The sequence below is a fragment of the Spermophilus citellus genome (assembly GCF_964194105.1).
Source record: "Spermophilus citellus genome assembly, chromosome: 3".
NCBI classification, from domain to species: Eukaryota; Metazoa; Chordata; class Mammalia; order Rodentia; family Sciuridae; genus Spermophilus; species Spermophilus citellus.
The window spans coordinates 2,650,884-2,672,872 of NC_138184.1; the positions used below are offsets into that span (position 1 = coordinate 2,650,884).

The 21,989-nt window shown below is 60.9% G+C and overlaps 2 protein-coding genes across 5 annotated transcripts; both read left to right on the forward strand.

The window, feature by feature from the left end:
• The first annotated feature begins 20 nt into the window (after nt 1-20).
• Nucleotides 21-5,517, forward strand: EBI3 (Epstein-Barr virus induced 3). The gene is made up of 5 exons (XM_081283838.1): nt 21-382; nt 1,147-1,270; nt 2,020-2,198; nt 3,363-3,520; nt 4,357-5,517. Exons 1-5 carry the CDS (start codon nt 316-318, stop codon nt 4,507-4,509), a joined length of 681 nt encoding a protein of 226 aa, XP_081139964.1. The 5' UTR covers nt 21-315; the 3' UTR covers nt 4,510-5,517.
• A 1,026-nt stretch (nt 5,518-6,543) lies between these two features.
• Nucleotides 6,544-17,550, forward strand: YJU2 (YJU2 splicing factor homolog). Of its 4 annotated transcripts, none has more exons than XR_014020794.1 (9): nt 6,544-6,722; nt 8,214-8,314; nt 9,500-9,644; nt 12,312-12,446; nt 13,381-13,562; nt 14,434-14,554; nt 16,013-16,127; nt 16,294-16,487; nt 17,031-17,550. XR_014020794.1 is itself a non-coding variant. In XM_081283834.1 (8 exons), the coding sequence occupies exons 1-8, from the start codon at nt 6,699-6,701 to the stop codon at nt 17,141-17,143; spliced, it is 936 nt and encodes a 311-aa protein (XP_081139960.1). In that variant the 5' UTR covers nt 6,544-6,698; the 3' UTR covers nt 17,144-17,550. The 4 variants fall into 4 exon arrangements, 2 of the variants coding, with proteins under 2 accessions (XP_081139960.1, XP_081139961.1); XR_014020795.1 differs by lacking the exon at nt 6,544-6,722 and adding an exon at nt 7,462-7,546; XM_081283834.1 differs by lacking the exon at nt 16,294-16,487.
• Nucleotides 17,551-21,989: the final 4,439 nt, after the last annotated feature.

Here is a 21,989-nt window from a genome sequence, read left to right on the forward strand (position 1 = left end):
AAGGAAGGGAAGGAGGGCCGGAGCCCAGCCCGCTGTGCTGGGAAAGGCCACCGGGTCACTTCTCCCTTTTGCGGTCCCCCTTCCCTGCCCCCACCCCCAGGCTCTCTGTAGCCTGCACCCTCGGTGGCCAGTGAGGGGGCTGGGGACTCCGCAGCCCTTGCTCCTCTCTCCACTCGCCCCCAGACCGGCCAGTGAGTCAGCCTGGGAGGGAGGCTCGGTGGCGGGCGGGGCTTTCCCCATGGGTCCCCAGTGCCCTGCCTTTAGCCAAGCTCAGCAGTCCCCACGCCAGACCCTGAGAGATCAGTCATCGCAGCCATGACCCTGAGGCTCCTGCTGGCCCTGGCCCTCTGGGCAGGGGGCTCGTCCTGCGGGGGAAGGGCAGGTAAGCAGGGCCCCGGGGGTCTGGCGGGCAGGGGCTGCGCCTCAGCCTTGGCTCTCGCAGGCTGGCCACATGCCTGCTGTGGGGCAGGGTCACCCTCACAGTGAACGGACAGCGAAACAGAAAGCCAGGGGTCAAACCCATCCCCAGGTGCCAGCCAGGAAGGGGGGCCACAGCCTGCAGCTTCGATAGTCCGCGTCCCTGTCCTCGCGTCCCACACCCACGGGTTACAACCACCGCAGATCAAAAACTTAGGAAGAGAGTTGTGGCTGTCCTGGGCACGCCCACCTTCCCCTAAAGAGCACAGCCACCGCCATGTGACCGTGACAGGGTGGGTCTCCTGAGTCACCTGGAGATGGCTCCAGGTCTGCAGGACAGGGCAGGTCGGAGGCAGACCCCACGCTACTTCCTACCAGGGGCATCTTGGGCCCTGGTACCATCCCATGCACACACTAAGGGGCCACCATAGGTAGAACTGGAACTGCCTGCGTCCACTCCGGAGCAGCGCACCCACATGTGGACAGGGAGGCTCCCGTCCTTCACCCTCAGCCTCCCCATCTGGAAATGGGCCGGTGGGCCCGCCTTGTGTCGGTGTGTGGGGCGGCTGATGGGGCACGTACCCGTCACCCCTGTACCCATTCTCCACATTCCTTCATGGGGCACCTACTGTGTGCCCGGTGTGGCTGGTGATATGGTGGTGAGCCCAGGGCTGTGACCACTCTGGTGTACAGGAAGCTCACCCTCCTCTCTTCCTCTGGTGGCCCCAGTGTCTTCAAGCCAGCCTCGGGTGCAGTGCCGTGCCTCTAGGTACCCGGTGGCCGTGGACTGCTCCTGGACCCTGCCACCAGCTCCCAACTGCACCACAGCCACAACCTTCATTGCCACATACAGGTCAGAGGGGCTAGAAGGGACCTCTAGGGGACAGTGGACTTGGGGAGGGGCCAGCCTCTGGCTGTGAGAGCCCTTGGAGACCCACACATCCCAGCCTTTGGAATTCCAGCGCAGCCCCATCCAGTAGAAACCATAGGACAGCCATAGCGCACACCACAGGCCACCATGCACGTGGAACCTTCTAGACGCTGCGTAAAACCAATATAAACAGCCAGGCAGAGTGGCACACGCCCCTCATCCCAGGTATCTGGGAGGCTGAGGGGGAGGTTCAAAGTTCAAAGCCAGCCTAGGCAACTCAGGGCGACCCTGTCTCAAAATAAAAAGGGGTGGGGTGTGGCTCCGAGGCTGCTTCTTGCCCAGCCCGATGAGGCCCCGGGTTCAGCTCCCTCCCTGGCCCGTGGGAGGCCCGGGTTCAGCAGATGCTGCAGGAGCCCTGGCGCGGAGCCAGCTTGAGGTTCCAGCAGCCACATCGCGGGTCCCCGAATCCGAAGGCTCTGCGAACCCCCGGGTCCCTGGGCTGTGAGCCCGCTGACCTGCCCGACGTCGGGATTCACACGCTGGACTCTTTAGAACCCAGCACCCCGGTGCCTCCCGAGGCTGTGTTGGACACTCTGGGTCCCCCTGCGCTGTGACACCGGGTCACACAGCCGGCGAGGGCAGGACCCGACCAGGGCTGCCCTGCTCCCCTCGTTGGGATCCTGGGGTCCGCGGCCGGGAAAACGCTGAGACCTGCTGCCTCCCGCGTCCAGGCTCGGTGTGGCCGCCCAGGGGCAGAGCCGGCCCTGCCTCCAGCCGACCCCCGAGGCCACCGGCTGCACCATCCCCGACGTCCAGCTGTTCTCCCTGTCGCCCTACGTGCTCAACGTCACGGCCGTGCACCCCGGGGGCGCCAGCAGCGGCTTCGCGCCCTTCGTGGCGGAGCACGTCAGTAAGTGCGGGCGGGGCCGGCGGCGCCCTCCTGCCTCCCCCTCCCCCCGCCCTGATGCCTGACCCCCTCTCCCCCCACCACCCGGCCCCTGGCTCCACCCTCGCCCCCATGGCCCGTCATCCCCGCAGCAGCCACCAGGGGGCGCCCTGAACACCTGCGTCGGCCTCTCCTTCCTCACCCAGAGCCCTGCAGGGCTCCCACCTCCCTCGGTCAAAGCCGAAGTCCTCCCTGCGACCCTCAGGGCCCGTCCACTCCCTGCCTCCCTCCTCCTCTCTTCCCTCCCCTCTGCTCCAGGTACCCAGGCTCCTCACCCCCCAGTCTTGTCCTGCCTCAGGGCCTTTCTGTGCCTGGAGCACCTTCCCCCAGATGTCCTCTGTCCCCACTCCTTTCATTTCCCTCAGGTCTCTGCTCAGATGTCACCTCAAGTGAGGCCTCTTAAGTATATTGGTAAAAATGCACAAACTGTAGGCGGCGGCACATGCCGTCATTCCAGTGACTGGGGAGGATGAGGCAGGAAGATCACAACTTTCAGGCCAGTCCAGCAACAGCAGGTCCCCGTATCAAGCAAAAATGCAACCCTTAATATTAGAAATTGGTGGAGTTTAGTAAAACACGAAGGTCCCCATCAATGCCCACGGCACAGAGACAAGGCAGATCAGCCCAGCTGCCACCTGCAGGTGACAGATGCACAGTGGTCCATCCACACCAGAGTGTCCTTGGCCAGGGCAGGAGGGAGGAGAAGGGCCCTGCCGTGTGGATGGACCTGAGGACCTCGTGCTCAGTAACAGTCACACAGGCCAGTATGGCTCCAGAGGAAGGGAAGGTGCAGGACAGGAGAGTCCAGGGACAGGACCCGGCCCCGTGGTACAGGGCTGGGGGGCTGCATAACTTGGTGACAGCCGGGACGCCAGAGTCCTCCTCCTCAGTGGAGATTGCAGGATCTGTGTCTCACACAGAAACACAGCGACTCCCGTCCTGCCCCACCAACCTGCACCTGTTTTCCCCTCCTCCTGACGTTGTGAGCTCCAGGGCCCAGCAGTGGCCAGTGTGGGTCTCCACTGCATCCTCTATCTGGCGCGGTGGTGGGCGCTCAGGGGACACTTGTTGGGTGGGTGAATGACTGAATGGAGCCGCGTCCTGACCCTGCCTCCTGCTGCTCCACAGTCAAACCGGACCCCCCGGAGGCCGTGCGCCTGAGCCCCCTCCCTGGTCAGCAGCTGCAGGTGCGCTGGGAGCCCCCTCGGTCCTGGCCCTTCCCCGAGGTCTTCTCTCTGAAGTACTGGATCCGATACAGGCGTCAGGGAGCCTCCCGCTTCCGCCAGGTGAGGTCCAGGGGGGCACGGGAGGCTGGGGGCACCTGGGCCCTGGCACTCAGCTTGGGGCCACTAGACTGTAAGTAGAGCTGTCCAGCAAGTCCACGGCTGGTGTCAACCCAGAACCAAAAGCAGGGACTCAACAAGTGGGAAGGTGCCCAGGGTCACAGCCGTGACACGCACAGCCAAAGGCGGGACAGCCCATGACCACGTGCGGATGAGGGACACACAGTGTGGGCATCTGCACCTGGAGCCCTGGCAGTGCCCAGGGAGGATGACTGTTGGGATGGGGTCCCAGCACGGGGCACTCATAGCTGCATCATGCACAGGGCCCGCGGGGTCCACAGGGGACCGCGATGGCCCAGCTCTAGGTCCCAGAGAGGACAGAGGGGCCGGTGAGAACAGGGCGTGCTGGACTGTTGCACTGAGAAGCACCCGAGGCTGCAGGGAGAGAAGGGAGGCCTGTGGCGGCCCAAGGAGGAGGGCCTGCCCTGGGGGTGGCCTACGCTCCAGCAGGGCATCACGTGGCCAGAGCCAGGGAGCCCGTGTCTCCTCTGGCCTCTGGCTCTTCTTAGTCACCAGGGACGCACCACAGGGATACACCACAGGGCTCCCCTGAGGACCTCCTCCAATCCTGATCCCTTTCCAAAGCCTCACCTCTTAGCATCAGACCCCCACAGTGGGGACAGACTTCACACCCAAACCAGGCCCCAAACATACCAGGGCCACACAGGGCATGGTGAGGGACAGGCCGTGGGGACCAGCGTCCTGGGGCAGGGCTGGCAGCTGCAGGGGGCTCTGTGCATAGGCCCCACCCACCTCCCACCGACCCTCTCTGCTCACAGGTGGGGCCCATCGAAGCCACTAGCTTCACCCTCAGAGCTGTGCGGCCCCAGGCCAGGTACTGCATCCAGGTGGCAGCCCAGGACGTCACGGACTACGGGGAGCTGAGTGACTGGAGTCTCCCTGCTGTCCCCGCCATGACCCTGGGCATGTAGCAGCAGCCTCCTGGGGCTCCACAGGGACTGGGTCCTTGGACACCCCCTCCCTGCCACTGTGCAGAGGGTGGATGGGATCCCCCTGCCCTGAGCACACCTCTGGCTCCACTGCAGCCCGAAGACGGTGACCTTGACCAGTAATTCTGCCTGCCTGAGCCTCCATTTCCCACAGAGAAACAGGGACATGCCCTCTCCCCACACAGCGCAGGGCTCTGTGAACTGTGAACCTCACATATTTTTATTAGATAATTTAATTAGAATTGTTGACAGAAGCCCGGCTCCGTCCATTCTGTGTTCAGAGAACAGAACCCCCCCAGGTGGGGGCAGAGCTGGGCGCCTATGCAGAATGAATAGAGAGGCTGCCCGGAAGCCTGTGGGCATGGCTGGCACTGGCCCCCATCGAGGGCCGCCTCTGTGTCATGCCAGGGCGGAGGTGCAAAGGCAGGGGAGCATGAGGTGAGAGCGGAGGGCTACACTCTCCCCTGCTCAGCCCCCTCCCTGGGTGCCCAACCCACTGCTGAGGGGAGACCTCGATCCATCCCAAGACTACGGGGACACACCGGATCTCAGCACCTCCATTCACTCAGGTAAGACCCAGAGAGGACTCAGCCCCAGGCCCTGCCCTTGAGATGAACCGGAGATGAGAAAAGTGCAGAAGGGCACAGACTCAGCAAGTCACCCTACCCAGGGGGCCAGCTCTGGACACAGACCAGGGCCTGGGGACATCAAGGGGTGGGGGGCAGACTTCTGCCTGGAATGCTTCGGCAGAATCCGTGTGGTTCAGGGCTTGTTCCACTCCCCTCCTAAGGCTGCCCAGAAGCAGGAGTCACCAGGGAAGGGTAAACCTGAGGAGCCTACAGGGAGCCAGGCCCTGAAGGTCAGAGAAAGGGCGTGGGCTTTTCAATGGACCTCCCAGGGGTCTCAACTTAAAAGCCCTAGCAGACAGCCTCCCCCTCACACCCTGGCCACCAAGCGGTGGGGTCTTGGTCTCCTGGTGCCACCGGGGAGGCCGAGTCCCGGGCAGGCAGAGTAGAGCTCCAGACACCTAGCCCTCATCTCTGGACCTGTGAACACGGTCCCTGCCACAATCAAGAAAGCGGTGGACTTGAAAGTGCTTTTGGTTCTTCTGGGTTGACACCAGCCGTACTCAAAAGTGTGGTTAAGATGAGAGATCTTTCATTAAGTCGATGACATTTAGGGGCTGGGCGGTGGCTCGGTGGCAGAGCGCTTGCCTGGCAGGTGCGAGGTCCTGGGTCCGATTCTCAGCACCACATATAAATAAATAAATAAAGGTCCATTGACAACTAAAAACATCTTTTAAATATTAATGAAAATTAAGGGGAGTTATCCTGAATTACGTGGCTGCACAAAGGCCCTTCTAAGGCAGAGGCCACGGTGGCAGCGGGAACGGGGGGCATTCGGGCACACGGCCTCTCCGAGGGCACCAGCCCTGCCCCTCCACGTCGGCCCGCCGACCACGAGGGCGCCTGCGCGACTCCACCACCAGCAGCAGCAAGTGGTCACCCGCCACGGCCACGCAGGCCGCTCCTCCGCGCTGAAGTCGCCCTTCCCACGCTTCAACGTCGCCCTGGGTCGCTTCCCCCGCGCCAGGCAGCGGTCGGTGGCGGGGTCTCGGTCCACGCCGCGGCGGGCGGCGATTCACGGCGAACAGGGCCGGGAGGCCGAACCCGGGGCCGCCGCAGAGGACCCGCGCGCGCATGGACCCGCCGCGGCCAGAACCGCGCAGACCCAGCTCCTGCGCGTCTCGACTCCCCTCCCCGGACCGAACCCGGGCCCGCAGGGGGTCGCCGAACACACGCTACACACTTTGCCGAGTCAAAGAGTGAACGGCGGCGTCCCCGGCCCGCCACGCCGCGCCGGGACAGAACCGCAGAGCCGCTGCCGACGTCCGGAGGGCGCAGCACCTCCTCCAACTTCTCAAACCGACACCGACCCCAGAACCTTTATTTCGCGCCACCGAGGTTGGAACTCCGGAGGGAAGATAGGAGGACTCGAAGTTTGATAGGCTGCAGTCAGAGCCAATGAGAAAGGCAAGCTGTGTAGGTTGCAGTCAGTAATAGAAACCGCAGGAAGTGACGTAAGCGGAAGTACAAGAATAGTCAGAGAAGCTCCATAAATAACGAATCTAACCCGTTGTCTGGAACTAGTGAGACGAGAAGGCGGCAAAGATGTCGGAGCGCAAAGTTTTAAACGTAAGTATTCGGCAACCAGGGCTTTCCATCTGGCGCGGGACACCGGGGGACTCCGGGGGAGGTGGACTTCCTGTAATTTCCTTTTGGAACTTTTTTCGCCCCCTTCAACGGCCTTCCGCGGGGAGGGGCTTCCGAAACTCCTCCCAATCACCGTCCTTGGGTGGTGGGCGTCCGCCAAGCCTTGCCTTCTGGGGGCGGAGCTTGCAATCATCATCCAATCCCCTCGCTAGACTGGGATTTCCGCGGGAGGAGACTGTTCTGCACCACCACGTTCGGCGAGAGCCCTGCCCCTCTTAGTGGCTCTAGCCAATCCTGTTCCTTGGAAGGGTCAGGCTTTGCACATTGGCTCTGCGAGTGGGGGACTATCCCCAGGTCCTCAGTTCCTCCCTATCTGTTGAGGGCACATTAGAATCTGTTAGCCCAGGTACCTACACTTTAAGACACCAGTTTTCTCCAGTGTTATGTCAACAATATCTGATTTCTGAGTAGATGAAGCAAGGAAGGTTCCGTTTCCTCCTCTGTAAAATAGGCACATTTTGCTCTCTGGTAGAATCTTTGCGAGGGTTCCTCGAGGTGAGGGAGGCAGGGCACTCTGTGGTGCTTGAGGTTCACTAGGTGCTCACAGGAAGCGCCTTATTTTCTGATAGTGCAGTGGAGTTATTTTTATAACCCAAGCAGGCTATCCTATTTCTCAGCTCCATTCCTGTGCAGAAAGCAGTTACAAGAGCAGGCATGAGGCTGCTGTCTTTAAAGTTTGCTTTCAGCTATGTTCAGTGGTGCACGCCTGTGATCCCAGCAACTTGGGAGGCTGAGGCAGGAGGAAGGCAAGTTGGAGGGCAGCCTGGGCAACTTAGCAAGATCCTGTCAAAATAAAAAGTCGAGGGGAGGGAGTGTGCACCTCAGTGGTAGAGCTCTTGCCTAGCATGTGTGAGGCCCCGGGAGCCGTTCCCCACACTGCAGAAAGGGGCGGAACCAAGGGCAAAAAGAAAGAAGAGGTTGCGTGCCGGTTTTTTCTTGGCTGGTGTCTGGGAGCTTGAATTTCGGGATGGTTCCTTGATGACAGTGGCTCTCGGTACCTGTGCTGTTTGTGCCAACAAGGTGGTTAATGCTGAACCCCAGTGCTTTTGTGGGAGTCTGGGATCTTGGCACACGCTGGGCAGAAGGGACAGCCGTGGGTCTGGGAGATTCCCTGGTAGACTCATTTTGCGCATGTTGTCCCAACTCATCGTGGTATTCCATGCATCTTGTGACTGCTTGAAGAAGGTTCTGGAAACTTGTCTGCACCACCCACCTGACCTCCCCTCCAGGACCTTGGCTGATGGTTCTTGGAATCCTTTGGTTGATAAACCTCGGCAGTGAGGATGCACTCCGGGGAGGACGCCCTCCAGTCCCCAGCCCTGGGATGCTCTTGCCCTGACAAGGTTCCCAGGCCCCTTACCTCTGCCCACGGCCTGCCTCCATGTCTGAAAGACACTTCCTTCCTCTCCACAGAAATACTACCCTCCAGACTTCGACCCGTCAAAGATCCCCAAACTCAAGCTCCCCAAGGACCGGCAGTACGTAGTGCGGTTGATGGCCCCGTTCAACATGAGGTGAGTGTCCTGCGGGGCCACCCCATTCACAGAAGATGGACAGGGTGACCACATCCACAGAGCTGGCCTGTCCCTGGGTGCAGCCCAGGTCCCCAGCCCAGGCTTAGACATCAACCCAGTGAGCCCGCAGCCTCGCAGCGCTTCCCTGCCCTGCCCTTTCGAGGTTCAACTCCCTGACTGCTTAGAGCCCCAGCGGAATCCGCCATGTCCCACCCTTAGTGCAGGTGTGAAGACACAGAGGGCTGCACCTTCATCTCAGCGGCCCCATCAGTCAGGCCTTTGCTGCCTCAGGGCCTTTGCAGGAGCCACAGTCTGTCTGAAGCTGCCGTGGGCTGGCCTCACCCCACCGTGACCCACCAGCTCAGCCATCACCCCCCCCCACAGCACCCAGATCTTGCCCTTTCTCCCCCTTTCAAATTACTAGATTCAGTTAACTCTGGGTCGCACAGTGTTCACATTCCAGCGCACCTGGAATCCCATCCACCTGTCAGTCAGGACACCTTGGGGCAGTGGGATGGAGAACGTCTTCACGTGTCAGGGACAGGATCCTTTTCTGTCTCTGTTCCCTCACTCCCTCCTTCAGCAGTCTTTATCAGGCCCCGTTTGTCAGTGCCAGTGTGTACACAGGTGCCGGGGTCAACCCTGGGACCCACAGTCTGCGGGAAGTGGAGGTGATAGATCATCAGGTGGATGCGCACAGGGCGCATGTGGACGTGCTCATCAGACAGGAGAGGGAGGGCCTCTTAACTGGGATCAGCAGAGAAATGTCAAAAGAAGCACCAATGGAGTTGAGGGCTGAGGAAGAGGGTGTCACAGGTGTGGGAACTGTAAGCAAAGGCCCTGAGGTAGGACCAAGACGGAGGAGCTTGCAGGAAGAACAGGAGGCGGGCGTGCTGGGGCTGGGAGCCCAGGGCCGTAGTGGAAGGGTGGCAGGAGCTCTGTCAGCCTCTGCCTGGCCACCTGGATGTCCTTGAGCACAGTCTTGTTCCAGGAAGGTCGGGCAGGCTGACCTCCCCAGGCTGGGTGCTCCCCTAGGAGGCAGCCTGTGGTCGGAGGTCCAGTGACAGGGGCGAGGAGAGCAGCAGGGGGGCCGGGCCTCTGAGGCGCTCACTGCACACACACACACACACATACACAGTGGGGGGGGGGTGGCAGTCTGCGGCAGTGCGAGTCCCGTGCCCCCAGGTGTAAGACGTGCGGAGAGTACATCTACAAGGGCAAGAAGTTCAATGCTCGCAAGGAGACGGTGCAGAACGAGGTCTACCTGGGCCTGCCCATCTTCAGGTTCTACATCAAGTGCACGCGCTGCCTGGCCGAAATCACTTTCAAGGTAGGGCCGGCCACAGCACCTGCGCCCCCCCCCCCCAGGGAAACCCCTTTACAGTTCATCCCGGAAGCAGGAGGGCCTGGGGAGGGGACACGGAGCAGCTGAGGCAGCCCAGGTGGAGTCGGGGACCCGAGGCAGACGGTGCTGGGAGCCTCCACAGGCCGCAGAGACACACTTTGCTTTTGGTCATCACCGTAAGGATTTGGGGACAGGATGGGGACAGGATGAGGAGAACTTTTTTTGGTGCTGGGGATCGAACCCAGGGCCTTGGGCAGGCGAGACGAGCGCTCCACCCCTGAGCTGTGTCCCCAGCCCTGGGGGGCACTCTTGGACACTGTTTTCCATACTCTGCATGGTCTCTTTTGTTGTTCTTGTTTGTTTATGTTTCTGCTGTAAGCTTTGTTTTTTTTTGCAATTAAATTTTATTTTTTACTTAATTGAACAAAAAGTACATTTTTAAAAATTATACGTTTTGGGGCTGGGGTTGTGGCTTAGCGGTAGAGCACTCACCTCGCATGTGCGAGACCCAGGGTTCGATCCTCAGCACCACATAAAAATAAATAAGTGAAATAAAGGTGTTGTGTCCAACTACAACTAAAAAATAAATATTTTTTTAAAAATTATACATTTTAAGCCAGGCACAGTGGTGCACTTAGCAACTCAGGAGGACTCCTGTTCTTCCACTGTCCTGAGCAACTTAGCAAGACCCTATCTCAAAATCAAAAATAAAAAGGGCTGGGGATGTGGCTCAGTGGTTCAAGTGGTTTACCCAGTGGTCAAGCGCCCCTGGGTAAATCCTGGTACTAAAAAAGAGGAAAATGGATTTTAACCTGAATTCTGAAGTTCATGAATATGAACATGCATGTGTTTTTCAAAGACCAACAGACTGTGGCCTCGACCCTTTATAACAAGACACGTGTCTTAACCCTTTATACTGACGCGACGCCCGTGTGGACGTGGGCTAAGAACAGAATCCACACAGCACTGCCTTCCTGAAAAGTCCCGCCGTCGCCCTCCGCCACCTGCCCAGCCAGGAGCCATGCAGATGGGCAAACGCTCATGACATTTGCTTACATGATTTTAAAAAATGTTTGTAGGCCGGTCAGGCTCAGTGGCCCACTTCTGCAGTTACTGCCACTCGGGGCTGAGGCGGGGCTGAGGCAGGGCAGGGCGTGTGGCTCAGACATAGAGCGCTTGCCTGGATTTAGTCCCCAGGGTGCCAAAGGAATTTTTTTTCTAGGCGCGCATACACACACACGCGCACACACATAGGGGTCATGCTCTTCCTCGATACTTGTAGATCACAGAAAAGTCATGAAGGTAGCCCGGGCAGCTCCTGTCCACCTGCTGCCCCAGTGTCAGCATCTCCCATGGCCGTGGTACATCTGTCCCAGTCAGATACCAACAACGGAACGTCACCATTTGCCAAGTAGGACCTCCGGCGTGGATCCCAGTGTTCAGCTCCCGGTCTGATCCCGGAGGCCGGGGGCACGCTGTATTCATACCTGGGGTGTGACTTTTAACCAAGGACCAGTGTCTCACACAGCCACACAGAGAGGCCGTGGAGCGGAGGCAGAGGATGAAGAGGACAGGTGGGGGCGTTCAGAGCCCAGCCAGGGAGCTGGGCCTGTCTGCAGACGGGATGGAGCCTGGAAGGGAAGAACCAGGCCCGCCAAGCCACAGGGCAGGAAGAGGGACAAGGATGGGTGTCAGAGTCCAGCTCCAAAGGGGGGTCTCAGGAGATGGATGGATGGTGAGGAGTCAGTGGAAGGCGGCAGAGAAACAACACAGACAAGAGTGAAGGTGCTGAATCCCCATCTTTACTTGTGAAGTTAGTCATACATACTTTTCTTTTTGGCAGGCTCAGAATATTTTGTGGTTACAAAACAGGAATCATGATTCAAAGAAACAGAGTATTACGTAGCTACAATTAGATAAGAAGAATGTATCTTGGCTTATGCATAAGCAAGCATTTTTACTTTAAGTTTGCATTTTGCTTTGAGCTGTTTCTGCTTAGTTAGCTTTTAATAATAGTTAGAAATGTCCAGACTATTGGCCTACACCTTGACTATTCTTTCTTGACTTACTGACTAAAAGCGGCACCACAGTTATGGCAACTGGTTAGCTTGAAAAGAGAGGCTTCTAATTTTAATCAAACAAGAGTAAGAGCACAAACCATTGTGCACAGGTACAAGAACAAGTTGCCCAGTACCAAGCACTAATCTCTCTTCTTAACATTAGTTCTTCTTCTCTAGATTTTAATTTAATTTCTCAAAAACTTCCCTGTTTTTCCTACAGGGGGTTTCTCAGTAAACATCAACAATTTACGTTCCACAGCTGAATCCTTGCACTTAGAGCAAACAGATCTATTCTTAGAAGTAGTTGCATTAATTGGGAAAGTTACATTTTTTCCTTCATACTTAATGGTCATATGAGAAGTCGCGACTATACTTATTAAAGGAATACAGAAACAAACCAGCCCGTTCCCAGAAACATGCTGCGCTCCTCCAGAGGATGGACGCCTTGTGCCATCCACCTCAGTAGGGCCTTGCCTTTGCCGGAGTCAGGGGAGGGCGCAGCAGATGGGGAAGAGTTAAGCCCCTGAGCGGGGAGCAGCCTGGTCTGCCTGCCTGGTGCCCTGGCACCCAGACTCCTGCCTGCTCCTCCCAGACAGACCCTGAAAACACCGACTACACCATGGAGCACGGGGCCACGCGGAACTTCCAGGCGGAGAAACTCCTGGAGGAGGAGGAGAAGCGAGTGCAGAAAGAGAGGGAGGACGAGGAGCTGAACAACCCCATGAAGGTGGGTGCGGGGCTGGGGGTGGTGGTGGATGGAGCCACCTGCTGTTCCACGCCCTCCGCATGGGGCCTGGGCTGTGGTGAGGAAGGAGCCTCCGCCCTCGGCCTGGGGCCTGTCACTGTGCACAGCTGCCCTCACCCAGGGGCTCTCCAGGGGGACTTGGTCTGCTACCCGCCCCTCTAATCGAGTCTAGACAGGACAACTCGGAGCAGCACGGAGGTCACCAGGGGGAAAGCAAGCAGGTGGCCTCTGGGAGCCAGGAAAGCCAGAAGAGGAAGGGGCCCCAGGCCTGCACCCCAGAGGGGTCCCTGCAGTGGGGCTGGACCTGCAGCCTGCGGGCAGCCAGGGAGGCCTGTGAGATGACCAGGGCACTCCTGACCCCCGGCCAGGAGGCCAGGAGGCAGTGCTGCCGGAGCCCCAAGTTACCCAGCAGGGGAGAAGAGGGGCAGGAGCTGGTCCGCAGAGGACAGGTGCTTCCCGGAGCCCGTCAGGCCACTCAGGCTCTGGGCCTCTGGGTCCTCGTGTGTCAGGCTGTTCTGCCCCTGCTCCGGGAGGACCAGGGGAAACGTGTGGCTGTTCTTTACAGCCACCCGGGTGCAGCTCCACAGGACAGGCCTGGCAGGCCACACAGCCGGCAGCACCCAGGCAGTGTCCCCCACCGGTTCTACTGGCCGCCAAGTCCCCTGTGTGGCCCAGTCCCTGAGCCTGGCTGCTTTGGAGAGGTTGGGCACCTTGGCCAGACCCTGGAGCAGGTGCCGGTTGTCCTGTACCCACTGCCCTCAAAGAAGGTGCCAGGCTGGACCCGGTTTCTCTGGGGCCGGCTTTGGCGGTCACCGCCCAAACCTCAGGGTTCCCATGGACCTGCGGGGACCTCCTGAGTGGAGGGGCCCCAGGGTGGTGGCCAGGCTGAGCGTGGCCTTGACGCCGGGTGCCACAGGTGCTGGAGAACCGCACCAAGGACTCCAAGCTGGAGATGGAGGTGCTGGAGAACCTGCAGGAGCTGAAGGAGCTCAACCAGCGCCAGGCGCACGTGGACTTTGAGGCCATGCTGCGGCAGCACCGCCTGTCGGAGGAGGAGCGCCGGCGGCGGCAGCAGGAGGAGGACGAGCAGGAGACCGCGTGAGTGGCCCGCCCGTGCCCCCGGCACCCCCCTTCCACCGTCCCTCCTGGTCTCTCATGGCATCTGTCCTCGGGGTCCTCGAGCCCAGTGTGCTCCGCCGTCCCCTGGGGTCCCCAGGCTCAGCACCGGGTGTCCGGGGCCATGGGTTGGTTTTTCTTGTGGGATTGTCTCCGGTGCTGGGCAGGCGCTGGGCCACCGAGCCACACCCTCGGCTGTGGTGTTGGGTGGCAGGTCCCAGAGCAGAGCCACCTGCTGGAGGACCCCCCAGGTCCTCCCTCAGGCCCCTCAGGCTCCCCAGCAGCCAGGCTCCAGGGAGAGCAGCGCGGAGCAGGAACTGCACCCAGGGTTGGGCCCAGCACCCCATGGGGAGGGGAGCCCCAGCCGTATTCTGGGGTCACAGCCGCAGGCCTCCTGGGTCAGTGCCTGACCCCTGACCACCATGCGCCTTCTGTAGCTTTGCTCCATTGCTGGTCAGTCCTGTCCTGTAGCTGTGTCTCTTTCCCCCTGGGCCTTGGGTGGGGTCAGAGCACAGCAGGGCTTGGTGGCACCTGGGGCAGGCAGTGGTCACTCTGCCACAGCCAGCTACTTACTGGCACTTGTCCCCTGCCCTGCCTTGGCAGTTGCTGTGGCCGTCAGCGGGTCCAGGGCTGAGGCCAGTGTCCAGGCAGTCCCGAATAGTCCCCAACCAGGGCTGCAGCCCAGACGTGCTGGCCTCAGTGTCCAGGCACCTGACCACTCACCCCCAGGGAGCAGGGGGGTGAGTCTCAACACGTGGTGCGCCCTTCCCAGTCCGGCAGGGACGGTAGGGCCCTGGCAGGGGGTCCTGGCCGAGTCCCCTGTGGAGCACCCCCAGCCCTGGCCTTCCTGCAGGGCCTTGCTGGAGGAAGCGCGGAGGCAACGGCTGCTGGAGGACTCGGACTCTGAGGACGAGGCCAAGCCCGCCCCGCCCCGGCCCACACTGCGGCCCCAGCCCACCGCCATCCTGCACGAGGTGAGCCCCGGGCCCCCTGCTGCAGTGCTGCGGGGACGCGGGGGACGGTGAGCCTGGGCAGCTGGGTGGCCCTGGAAGGCTGGGCAGCTGGCGCTGCAGCTGCTCCGGCCGCCTCAGGCCCTGTGCCATGCGCCAACTGTTGCTGAAACCGGGTGACGAGTGGTGGGTCTGCTGTTTCCTCCCTGCTGAGCCTGGGAAGCTCGGGCAGAGTGGACACTGAGGTTTGATTCTGGTTGCAAGCCAGTCCCCTCGGTGGTCAGGACTTCTGGGCAGCTCTGCTGGCCCTACTGAGCCTTTCAGGGGCTCAGGCTCCCAGCGGCTCCTGGAGTGTCTCTTGGAGCAGCTGGGCCTGTCCAGGTGGCCCAGGTGACCCAGGTGGTGCGTGGCACCGCGTTGCAGCTGAGGGGAAGCAGGGGATGGGGGCTCCCGCAGACCCGGGTGTGGCCCGCCGTGGCCCCCAACATCCCCCTGGACCAGAACATGGTCTCCAGGCTGAGTCTCGCTGCGAGGGAGGCTGGGAGGAGGCTGGCTAGCTGACCGGGCTGATCGCACCGCTAACTGGACAGGAGGGAAGAACAGAGCTTGGTGGGCAGCCAGGTCCAGTGCTAGCCACTGGGCAGACCTCAGGTGACAGCAGTTCCAACTGCGCGGACATTTGCTTCTCCCCCTTCACACGCAGGAGGCCCTGGGTTCACCCAGCACAGAAGGTCAGAGAGCTCTGGCCCCCGCTGCTGGCCCCTGCTGTTGCCCACCCACTGCCACCGCCCAGGGCCTGGGTCCTGCTCCTGCAGCCCCTCCCCTCTGCTCCCCCTCCTCGTCCCTCAGGGTCCCTCAGCACCACCGATACTCCCGGCACCTTTGGGAGTGCTGCCCCGCTGCCCGCCTCGGGGGACGGTGCTGGGCACACCTGAGCTGGACGTCTGCCTGTCCCGCACCCCTCGCTGTCCCGCCCGCAGGCCTCAGTCCCATGGTTGCCAGTTCTGTTTAAACACGGGGCAGGGCCCCGGGGGGGGGGGGGTATGAAGAGTCCTGCTGAGCCCCTTCCTGCCCCAGCCCGGGCAGGACCTCCATTTCCCCTGGACCCTCAGACAGGGTGACTGGTGCCCAGGGAGGGGCAGGAACCTGTGGGGGCAGCGGAGCAGCGTGGCGACAGGACCTAGCCGCCCACGGGGCCGGGCAGACAGCTAACAGGCAGCCGGGGCGTGGGCACTCGGGCCTGGGAGAGACACTTGATGGGTCTTGAGGGACGAGTCGGAGCTCGCCAGGGGAGGGGAGGGGCGCCAGGGAGGAGTGGGCGCGAAGCCGAGGTGCCAACCGGGTGTGAGGGGAGGAGGCGCAGGTCGCCACTCCCAGCCTCGGGCCACGGCTCGCCGGGTGACAGCAGGGCAGGGGCTGGGCAGGGAGCCCAGAGAGGGACTGGACTGGGGCAGGCCCCTCAGGAGTCCGGTCACCCCACAGGCCCCGAAAGCCAAGAGGAAGGCAGCGAGCGCGGGCAGGGCCCAGCTGTCGGGCCTGGTCGTGGTGAAGAGGACGAAGACGGCCGCGGGGAGCACGGGGCAGGGCCCCAGCCCAGGTGAGGTCCCCAGAGCTGGGCGCAGGGCCTCCCGCCGCCCCGATTGGCAGCAGTGCCCTTACGGTTCTAGAAGCTTCATGTGGGGTGGGGCGCGGCCTGTCCCCCACAGGGGCCAGTTACTGGACCAGGGGAGAAGGGCTGGGGCTCATTTTTCCTTTAATTACAGATGGAAGTGGCCCCTCAAGGCCCAAGGCCCGGGCTGCGTGTGGCTCTGCTGCAGTGCTGGCCAGGCCCGCGGGAGGCCGGCCTCCCTCCCTGCACCTCACTCACAAGATCCAAGTCACACAGCAGCTTATAAGCTAAGCCCCGTGGCCCGCCACCCGTCTTCAGATGTCACGGTCCCCTGCGGACCCCTGGCAGGTGTTCACGGCTGCATGGCCCCCAGCCCACATCAGCTCTGAGGTGGAGAATGGTGGGTGAGACGGGTCAAGGGGCTGAGCCACCTGGCTGCCCACCCTGGCCTCCCGCCTGCTTACCTGGCCTGTGCCAAGGGACCCCCACCCGCCTCTTTCCTGTCCTTTAAAATTCAAGCAGAAATGTGGCACGGCTGGCAGGAAGCTGGCGGACACTCCCTGGTGGGATGTCCGGTGCCATGAGCCACTGTGGCCAGTCCCATGTTGCCCCTTCAGCCAGATGTGCAGGGGGCCTCACCTGGAGCCACGCAGCAGGGTGGACGGTGGGCCCGGTCCCTGTCTGCCCTGTCACAGCGGCTCAACTTGGACATGGAGCTGTCTTCCACTCAGCAGTGCTTCACCTGCCAGGGCAGGCGTCCACAGGCACAGACCCGAGGCCAGGTGGCCGAGTCCCCTCCAGGCGCCCTCCACAGGCTGGGCCACTCCACCTGTGCCCTGAGCCTCACCAGGCTCTCAGGACTGTGGGGCTGAGCCTCTCCTGTCCCCACAGGTGCCCTGGAGAGCAAGAAGACCGCAGACCCTGCACCCCGCACGCCTGGCACCTCCTCCCTGAGCCAGCTGGGCACATACGGGGACAGTGGGGACAGCGACGGCAGCAACTGAGAGCCCTACCCAGGCCCAGGGCATCGCAGGTCTCGGTGCGGCCGTCCGAGGCGGGAGCTGCTCATGGTCTGGGCAGGAGGCTCCACATGACCTGGGCCACGGGCAGCAGCAGCAGCAGCGTCACCCAGGCCGAGGGCCAGCGAGGCTGCGGGGGACTCGGTTTCTCTGCCGCCTGCAGAGGCCCTGCAGCACCTCCGGGTTCCTTCCCACCTGCAGGGTCCAGGGTTGAGCTCCTGCAAGCCCGGCGCCCGCGGCCTCCTGGCCTCTTCCTGGGCAGGCCTGAGGGCAGCCGTGTTCTGGGATGGGGGTGTCCTTCCCTACTTGGCTCCATCCCTCGCCCCATAGAACTGTCTAGAACCAATAAAAGGGCCTTGCCTCACTGGCCAGGCACCTTCTCTCTGCCAGGATCTAGCAGGGTTTGGGGTGGCCCCGGGCTCCACGGGCCCCGCGTCTGTTCATTTGCTGTCGCTGCAGCGCCGCGTCCGAGGTCGGGCCCTTTATAAAGAAGTTTGTTTGGCTCACAGTCCCGGAGGCTTGGCTCTGGCAAGGGCCACCGTAACCGCGTTGCCTAGCGTGTGGCATTGCATGTGGCAGGAGTGGGTGCCAGAGGGAGGGTCACACGGTGAGCCGGGAGCAGAACTGGGGAGGCCCGGCTCACTCTGGGGTGGCCCCGGTCTGGGAGACAGCAGTTCCTTCCAAGGACCACCCTGTGACCAGCCACTTCCACCTTCCCTGCTCAGGGACGCTCCCCACACATGAGCCACACCCAAACCACAGCAGTGTCTCTCCCGGGGACAGGTGTCCCCTGCTCGGTGGCTGCCTGCTGGGGTGGGCCGTCCCCCTGTGCAGGTGTCTCTCGGGGACCCTCGGAGGTGGGACTGCAGGCGGGAAGGAGGTGCGTGCTGGTGGCTGGGGCGCCCCAGGGTAGAGGGGCTCGGAGGTGGGGTGCTGGTGGGCCCGGGGAGGCCCCAGGTTCATCCCAGCACCACAAAAAATAAGTAAGTGGAAAAGGGGGAGAGGAGGTGGGCCAGGGTTAGGGTGTGGCTTAGGGACGTCTCCGGGTTGGGCAAGGCCTGGGGCTGGCCCTGTCCCAATGTGACCTCAAAAAGGGGGATTTGGAGCCGGGCGCAGTGGCCACCCCTGCCACCCCGGCTACTCAGGAAGCCAAGGAGGAGGGTGGCAAGTTGGCAGTCAGGCTGGGGGCTCAGTGGTGGGGCACCCCGGGTCCCCCCACCCCGTACCAAAAATAAAGGGAACTTGGACAGCAGGCGGGGGGACAGCCAGGGGGGGCCTGAGGGGCACTGGACTCCCAGAGCCTGGGGGAGGCATGAAGGACCCACTGGGTTCCAAGGGAGCCCACCCTGCTGGCCTCCAGAAATGGGTCCCATGAGGCGCTCGCGGATGGGCGGAGGCCTCCTTGGGGGACACCTGGCCGTTCCCTTGTCTGTGGCCTCCTGGCCCTCATGTGCGTGTTCCTCACATGGCCATCTCCACCTCTGTCCTCTCTTCTGAGGACTGTTGAAAATGGAGACTGTCAGGAAGGACCTCCAGAGGATGGTTTGTGTTGCACTAACCGGGGACGGGCTCCCTCGGGGACGGAGGGGCAGGGCCCTAGAGAGGAGGCTTAGCACAGCAGTGCAAAGGGCCTGGGGCAGGACCAGCCAGTAGAGCAGAGGAGCCCAGTGGGCTGGGGAGGGCTCCGGGGATCTTGAGCGCGCCATGGCCTGTGTCTGCCCGGAGCCCGCGTCCTCTGGTTGTGTGGGTGGCTGTACTTGGGGCCTGATGGCAGCGCTGTGCGGCCGGGACCTGGCACAGCACGTGTTGGAGGCTGACGTGACCTGCCAAGGTTCCTCGTCCCCTGGGTACCCCTCTTCAGAGGGAGGAGCTGCACCCTCCTGAGGCAGGCTGCCTTGGGGACCAGCTGGGGCCCTTGGGGGCAGGGACGTCCCTTGGACACTGGTATATGGGACTTGGAGCTTCTTGATGGCAGCCCCTGGAGACCCTGAGCAGGCCGCCCGGCCAGGCCCATCAAGGGTTCCCGGCTTCCAGAGCCAGGAGGTGGGGCGTTGTTTGGTGCCCAGTTGGGGGACTGTGTCCTGGCCGCAGTGGGTCACTAGCGTGATGGCTGGCCCTAGCTCTGAGTGAACAGCTCTCCTCCTCGGGGGTGGCCCGATGTCCCGGTTCTCTGGCTCCAGGAGCGGCTACTAGGAGACCCACCCCACTCCTCCAGCGCCTGGGTGTCCTCACGCAGACGGGCACATGACTGGGGCACGCTAACTGGCGTTTGGGGGTCGCGTTTCGGGATGTGGGGTCTCCCTCCTGTGACTTCCGGGTGGAGGCTAAGCCTCGTGGCCTCAGCCAGGCTCTGGAGGGGAAGCCCGGGAGGAAGGGCCGCCTGAGACCCTCCCTCGGGGTCAGGGGCTGAAGCACTTCTATGGGAGGATGTCCCTTGCTGGGACAGGGCCCTGACATCCTGGGCGCCCGCAGACTCCTTTCAGGTAGATTCTGCAAGTGAGCGCCCTTCAAGGAGGAGGGAGGGACGGTCCCTGAATGATTAGGGGACATGGGGGTGGCAAAGCAGCTCTGCAGATGGCTCCCTGGGAAGGCGCTCCAGGACCAGCCAGAGCTCCCTGACAAGGCCCCGGGTGACAGTGGCAGCTGGTGACAGTCATTGCATTCAGCAACGTTTAGCAGCTTCACGTGGCTGCGGGGAGGGCTTGGCGCACCAGAGAGCAGCCCAGCTCCAGAGGGTAACTGCCAGCAGCTTCCGGCACACCACCACCTCTCCCCCACCTCACCGCCTCTCCCCCATGCCACCGCCTCTCCCCCATGCCCATTGGCCAGCCTTTCCCAGGCTCTTGCTCTAAACCACCCTTTTGCTTAAACTCTCTTGTTTTCCTGGCACTGGGGACTGAACCCAGGGGTAGCCCACCCATGAGCCACTCCCAGCCCTTTTTTGTTTTTTGAGACAGTCTTGCTATGTTGCTGAGGCTGGCCTCAAGTTTGAGAACCTCCTGCCTCAGCCTCCTGACTTTCAGGGATTGTAGGTGTGCACCACTGCACCTGGCTTCTCTGGTTTCTTTTGATTTATTCACACTTAACTTTTGCCAAGTTCATGGAGCATCTATTACTGTTATTTATCTAACAGCACTACATTTTAATCTGACCACATTCTAAACTGCAAAATAAAAAAATAGAAACAATACATATGAAAATGTAGTATAGTGGAGTTAATATAAAAATAAGGATTTTGTATGATGTATTCTATTACATTAGGTACAATAATAAAATATAAGTCAAATAAATGCAAACTGCAACCACAGGCCAAATCTGGCCCCTGGTCTGTCTTTATAAATTAAAGTTTTATTGACAGCCTGACCTGCCTACTTGTGTGCTGCTTCTTCCTGCCCCTCCGACCCCATGAGAGCTGAGAACCCACAGGGAGTCACCGTGGGTCATCCAGCTCCTTGGACCTGCCCTGGTTCCCAGGCCTCCCAGGGCGGGGGTCATGACACTTCCTGCAGCTCCCCAACCGTGGCCACCTGAGGACAAGCCCCAAAGCCCAACCCTCTGCCATGACTCTGTAGCCAGAGGGAGTGCAGAAGTCACTCAGAGAGCAGGGCCAGCAGCACCGGAGATGCAGGACTCGCCATTGAGGACCCTGGGCTGAGCTGCCTGTGACCCCCTCACTCCTGTTCCCACTACAAGTTTGAGTCCATCTGTTTATTGAGCACCTACTGTGTACCCGGTTCTGGTTTAGGCACTGGGGCCACAGCAGTGAAAACAGGCAAAGCCCCCTCCCAGAGAGTGACTTTCTTCTTGGGGGGGGGGGTAAGAGATCAAGCATCCAGATTAAATAAACAAAGCTGTGCACCTGGGATCCCAGCCCCTCAGGAGGCCAGGGCAGGAAGATGTCACCTTCTGGGCCAGCCTAGGCAACCTAGTGAGACCCTGTCTCAAAATAAAAGGGCTGAGGAGGCAGCCAGTGATAGAGCACTGCAAATTAAATAAGATGGAAACAAATATTAATAAAATGTAACATAATTAATAATATAAATACAATAAATAAGTATTTTATACAATGTATTTTTATTGTATTAGGTACAATAATAAAAAATAAGTAAAATGAATGCTCCCTGGACAAGGGGGTAACCATGGTGAGATCGAGGGGCTGAGGTGCAGGGGGCCTTCAGAGGTGTGTTCTTGCCCGTGTATGTTTCCAGTGCTGCATGACACCTTACTCCCAAATTCCCTGGCTTAAAGCAACAGAATCACCAGTGTGGCTTCCAGGGATATCTGCAGGGACTCTGAAAGGAGAAAACACTGGGCCAGGCACATGGCACACACCTGCAATCCCAGTGACATGGGAGGCTGAGGCAGGAGGATTGCAAGTTGGAGTCCAGCCTCAGCAACTTAGCAAGGCCCTGTCTCAAAATAAAAAAAAATAAAAAAGGCTGAGGATGTGGGTGGTTAAGCACCCCTGGGTTCAATCCTCAGTACAGCGCGCGCGCGCGCACACACACACACACACACACACACACACACACACACTAGGGGTCGCCATGTGTCTGTGGTCCCAGCTCCTGAGGTGGGAGGATCACTTGAACCCAGGAGTCCAAGGTCTGTCAGCCAAAACCAAAAGCGCTGGGTGAGACTGGGCGTGCTCACTGGGGGGCACCTCCCTAGCACGCAGGGACGGGCTTCCGTCGCCAGCTCCACTCACACAAAATGAGCCAGAGACACAGACAAGCTGCAGCTGGTGTCATCTGAAGGCTCAGCAGGGAAGGACTGGCCTCCACGTGGCCCACAGGACCTTGCCCACACTTGCTTCCAAAGGCCCGCGGAG